The sequence below is a fragment of the Mirounga angustirostris genome, unplaced genomic scaffold (genome assembly GCF_029215605.1).
Source record: "Mirounga angustirostris isolate CCGP_5_RB_7025 unplaced genomic scaffold, mMirAng1.0.hap1 SCAF_14, whole genome shotgun sequence".
NCBI lineage: Eukaryota > Metazoa > Chordata > Mammalia > Carnivora > Phocidae > Mirounga > Mirounga angustirostris.
In genome coordinates, this window is record NW_026991722.1 from 90,725,378 (window position 1) to 90,731,355 (window position 5,978).

Sequence of the window (5,978 nt, forward strand, 5' to 3'; positions counted from 1 at the left end):
TTTTTTTTAAGATTTTATTTATTTATTTGACAGAGAGAGACACAGCAAGAGAGGGAACACAAGCAGGGGGAGTGGGAGAGGGAGAAGCAGGCCTCCCGCCGAGCAGGGAGCACGATGTGAGGCTTGATCCCAGGACCCTGGGATCATGACCTGAGCCGACAACTGAGCCACCCAGGCACCCCGGAATATCATAAATATTTCTGAATGAAAGTCTTGCATAAACAACCACTACCTAGGTACTCAGTCCATACTTACCTGAACCTAAGAATCATCTGAGGCACTTGCAGCCCCAAGCTACTACACCTACTGAATCCGAATTTGGCAGCAAGTTGGGGATATATCTGGGAATCTCAATTTCTGATAAACATCCACCCTACTATTTTATCAAACAAGTTTGGGAAACGTGGCCATTAATTATCACCCAAGATGTTGCTTTCTCTTTGTTCTATCACCTGCCACACATCACCCAGTTACTGAAAAACTGCAATACGAGGTTTTCATCTATATGTCTCAGACATGCTTTACTTAAAACTTAAGAAAATGCTGTCTTTTTGGTTTTTGTGTGTATCAATATATAATACCTTTGAAAATTAAAAGTTCTTATTGTGCCCAAATCCTCATCCCTTCCAACCACTGCACCTAAATCCAGTCTCATTTATCTCCATTGATACTAAAGTATGACTCCCCACCTCCAACCCTTTTTTTAATGATGGTGAGTGAGTACATTCTCCACATCATTTTAAAAAAATATCTGGAGTGTCATTTTTTAGTCTTTTTAACTCATGACACAGGTTTGCTGAATTCATGGCTGACTCATAAACAGCACAGCTGGTATTAATATCAAATCAGAGATCCTCCAGCCCAAATCCCAACAGTTACCACATTGCAGAGCCCCCTCCTGAGAGAACTACACCATTTCAGAATAGTCAATGATAGGAGAGTAAAGCTTTCATGGTAAGGCCAATCACAGTTTCTATTCCCTCTCAGTCCAAATCCAGTGTCCTTTTACTTCCCCAAATTACAATAACAGGTCACCACCACCTCTGGTCACAGAGCAAGTTTTGGTTAACGCTGCCAAAATTAACCCTGCCGGAAAAACAAAAATCACCGTGCGTCTCCCAAACCCTCGCTCTTTGAAATGACAACAAGCAGCCAACTCTGAGTCATAGCTACCAGCATTTTAAACCATTTTCCAGGAGTCCAAATGCTCCCAAGCTATTTCTGAATAATAAATGCCCTCATGGGGTCCATGCATGAGAGAAGAGAGGTCAGGGTCCTGGCTCTGCTACTAACTAGCTGGGTAAAACTGAGCAGGTCCCTCTCCCACTCAAGGCCTCAATTTCGCCAATTCGAAAATCAGCTGGATTTAGATGATCCCTCAGATCTCTTCCAATTCTAAGAACCTAAGAGGTGGGAGTCAGTCCCCAGAATAACCAAGACCCTAATTCCTTATAGACTATTTGAGATTACCGAATCCAACCTCTTGATTCAAAGACCAAGACTCTGAAACGAAAGCCCCCGACTTCCAGTCCAAAGCTCTTCCCACATCTCACTGCCGTTCCAGAAACACAAACCCCGAAAGGGGCGTCCAGCCCAGCCTCGACTCTAGCGGAGGGCACGCAGCCTATTTCATCTGTTTTGTTTGGGATTTTTGTTGTTGTTGTTGTTTGGTCCCTTCTGCACTTCCACCTAGCTGGAAAGGGCAAAGCGAGAGCGCTTAGGCCAGACCCTAAATAAATCCCGACCTCCCTACGCGCCGACAGTCGCACCTGCTCCCGAGCTCTACGTGAAGGTGGATGGCTCGGTCTTCACCCGACCCCCCCTTAGGGAGCCCGCAAAAGAGAAACGATTTTTTCCTCCCAGCACTCCGGCTCGGCCCAGGCCGCCTCCCACCCCGAGACAGCCTCCCCAGACAGTATACCTGCTCCGCCACGGCTCGATCCCGCGCAGCAACCTCAGGCACTGCCGCCCCACGGACGTCGCCATCTTGTCTCCTCCTTCTTAGCGGGCCACGCCCCCTTTCCACACTTGTGGCGCATGCGTGTGACGTTACGAGCATAGAGCTCACAGGACCAATGAGGAACGCGGTGGGCTGTGGGCGGAGACGGCTAAGCTCCTCCCTACGGCTGCTCCCCGCCCCATCAGCCCAGCTCTTTGGGAACCTCCAGAGCCAGGTTGGGTAGGTTCCTGCTGTGCTAAATCGGGGCCTCGGTGCAATGTCGCCAGTCCTCTTTCTTCCCATTGTCGTACGTTTCCTCATGCGCCTGGAAAATGAGTCACCCAAAATCTGAGAATGTATCAACTTAGCCAATTCCCTTATTTACATATAGGGAAGCTAAGAGCATCCACCCTCGGCTACCATTTATTCCGCCCTTCCTAAGTTCCAGGCTCTGTTCTGAGCACTTTGCGTGCCCGGTGTCTCGTTCTTACTTTCCCAAACTGGAGAAATACAGCTCCATTTTTTCCTCCCCGAGTCTGCTAATCACAGTTGTCTTCACCAGACGTTTGACACAAGAGGATATATTGCCTGATGCCCGCAATTATTTCTGTGTGGTTATTTAAGCTCGGCTAGTGCACAATCAGCCCCTCCAGGGAGCCTAACAGGCATCAGGTTTCCTCTTGGAGGTGAGACACCTCCTTCTATGGGTCTTTAAAATATGAGAGAGAAAATAAAAAGTATAGAATTAGTTTTACTATTCAAGTGAGACTAGTAACTCAAAAGGGGAGGGGTGGGGTTATTTCAAAATAAAGTGCATTTGGGAAAACTGAAATATCCACATGCAAAAGAATGAAGTGGACCCTTAACTTATACCATATACAAAAAGTAACTCAAAATAAATCAAAGACCTAAACTTAAGAACTAAAACTATAAAACTTTTTTTTAGTTGAGAGAGAGCAAGAGAGAGCATGAGAGGGAAGGAGAGGCAGAGGGAGAGGGAGAAGCAGACTACCTGCTGAGCAAGGAGGTGGGGAGTGGGGCTCTGGGGTCATGACCTGAGCCCAAGATAGACGCTTAACCGACTGAACCACCCCAGAGCCCCAAACTATAAACCTCTTAAAAGAAAATATAAGGGAAAACTTCATGACTTTGGACTTGATAATTTTTTGCATATAACACCAAAACGCAGGCAACAACAACAAAATAGTATCAATTGAACCTAATCAAAATTAAAACTTTTGTGTACCAAAGGACACTATCAAGAAAACTCAAAGATAACCCACAGAAAGTGAGAATATCTGATAAGCATCTAATATTCAGAATATATAAAGAACTTCTAAAACTCAATGATAAAAAACAAACAACCCCATTAAAAAATGGACAAAAAATGAGCAGTCATTTCTCCAAAAAAATCATACAAATGGCTAATAAGATGCTCAACATCACTAGTCATTAGGGAAATGCCCATCAAAACCACAATGAGATACCAACTTCACATCTGCACATATTAGAATGATTATACATTTTTTTTAAAGATTTTATTTATTTATTTCAGAGAGAGAATGAGAGAGAGAGCGCACACGAGAGGGGGAAGGGTCAGAGGGAGAAGCAGACCCCCTGCTGAGCAAGGAGCCCGACATGGGACTCGATCCAGGGACTCCAGGATCATGACCTGAGCCGAAGGCAGTCACTTAACCAACTGAGCCACCCAGGCGCCCAATGATTATACATTTTTTAAAATGGAAAATAACAAGTGTTGGTAAGGATGTGGAAAACCTAGAATCCTTGTGCATTGCTGGTGTCAAGATAAAATGGTACAGCCACTATGGAAAACAATTTAGTAATTCCTCAAAAAGTTAAACACAGAACTATCGTATGATCCAGCAATTTCCCTCCTACGTATATACCCAAAAGAACTTAAAGCAAGGACTCAGATACTTGTACACCAATGTTTATAGCGGCAGTATTCACAATAGCCAGAAAGTGGATTTATAGACAAATGGATAAACAAAATGTGATCAATCCATATAATGGAATATTATTCAGTGATAAAAAGGGGTGAAGTATCAATACATGCTACAACACGTATTAACTTTAAAAACATTATGGTAAGTAAATTGGCCAGACACCAAAGGACAAATATTGTATGATGAAGTACCTAGAATGGCAAATTTATAAACAGAAAGTAGAATAGAGGTTACCAGAAGCTGAGAGGAGGGGAGATTGGAAAGTTGATGGGTACAAAGTTTCTGTTCGGGATGATGAAAAAGTTCTAGAAATAGTGGCAATTGTTGTCTAACATCGTGAATATACTTGATGTCACTGAAGTGTACACTTAAAAATGTTATGTATACTGGGCACCTGGGTGGCTCAGATGGTTAAGCGTCTGCCTTCGGCTCAGGTCATGATCCCAGGGTCCTGGGATCGAGTCCCACATCAGGCTCCCTGATCCTTGGGAGCCTGCTTCTCCCTCCGCCTCTCTCTCTCTCTCTGTCTCTCATGAATAAATAAATAAAATCTTTAAAAATAAAAAAAAAATAAAAAAAAAGTTATGTATACTTTATCACAATTAAAAAAAAAAGTCAGTTGAGGGGCTCCTGGGTGGCTCCATTGGTTGGGCATCTGCCTTTCACTCAGGTTATGATCTCAGGGTCCTGGGATCGAACCCTGAGTCTGGCTCCCTGCTCAGCGAGGAGTCCGCTTCTCCCTCTTCCTCTGCCTCCCCTCCTTCCCCACTGCTGGTGTTCTCTCAAATAAATAAATACAATCTTAAAAATAAATAAATAAATAATAAAAAGTCAGTTGATAACAAATGTTGAGAAGAATATGTATGGAGAAATCACAACCTTCACACTCCGCTGGTGGGAATGTGAAAAGATGCGATCTCTTTGGAAAACAATCTGGCAATCTCTCAACAATTAACCATAGAGTTACCACCAGATGTCCCAGCACTTCCACTTGTAGGAATATACCCAAGAGAAATGAAAATATATGTCCACACAAAAACCTGTACACAAATGTTTATAGCAGCATTGTTCATAACATCCAAAAGGTAGAAACAGCACAAATGTCCATCAAATGACATAGATATGGAATGGATAAGCAAAATATGGTGCGTCCATACAATGAAATATTATTTGGCAATTAAAAGAAATTAAGTATTGATAGATGTTACAACATGGTTGAACCTAGAAAACATTAAGCTTAAAAAAAAAATTATGCTAAGTGAAAGAAGCCAATTACAAAAGTCCACATATTAGGGGTGCCTAGGTGGCTCAGTCCATTAAGTATTTGACTTCAGGTTGGGTCATGATCTCAGGGGTTCTGGGATCCAGCCCTGCATCAGGCTCTCTGCTTGGTGGGGAGTCTGCTTCTCCTTCTCCCTCTGTCCCTCCTCCTGCTCATGCTCTCTCTGTCTCTCTCTCTCAAATAAATAAATAAAATCTTAAAAAAAAAAAGTCTAGGGGCACCTGGGTGGCTCAGTCAGTTAAGCGTCTGCCTTCAGCTCGGGTCATGATCCTGGGGTCCTGGGATTGAGCCCTGTGTCAGGCTCCCTTCTCAGTGGGGAGCCTGCTTCTCCCTCTCCCTCTACCCCTCCCCCTGCCTGTGCTCTCTCTCAAATAAATACTTTTTTTTAAAGATTTTTATTTATTTGACAGAGAGAGAGACACAGCGAGAGAGGAAACACAAGCAGGGGGAGTGGGAGAGGGAGAAGCAGTCCCCGTTGAGCAGGGAGCCCGATACGGGGCTCAATCCCAGGACCCCGGGATCATGACCCGAGCCGAAGGCAGATGCCCAACAACTGAACCACCCAGGTGCCCCTAAATAAATAAATTCTTAAAAAAAAAAAAAAAAGCCTACAGATTATTTGATTCCATTCATAGGAAAATCCAGAATAGGGAAATCCATGGAGACAGAAAGCAGATTACTCATTGCTTAGGGCTGGGGAGGTGGAAATGGGGGACATAGGATAGCTAAAGGGTGTGGGGTTTCTTTTTGGGGTGATGAAATGTAATTCATTATCGTGATGGTTGCACAA

The 5,978-nt window shown here is 43.8% G+C and overlaps 1 protein-coding gene across 2 annotated transcripts in view; it reads right to left on the reverse strand.

The window, feature by feature from the left end:
• Positions 1-2,185, reverse strand: part of PISD (phosphatidylserine decarboxylase) — a 51,274-nt gene extending 49,089 nt beyond the window's left edge. The window contains exon 1 of one of the 2 annotated variants that reach the window (XM_045887266.2): positions 1,922-2,185. In XM_045887266.2, coding sequence (XP_045743222.1) covers positions 1,922-1,986 — 65 coding nt within the window. In that variant the 5' untranslated portion in view covers positions 1,987-2,185. The remainder of the gene's footprint in view (positions 1-1,921) is intronic. The other variant, XM_054510440.2, reaches the window with a different exon arrangement.
• Positions 2,186-5,978: the final 3,793 nt, after the last annotated feature.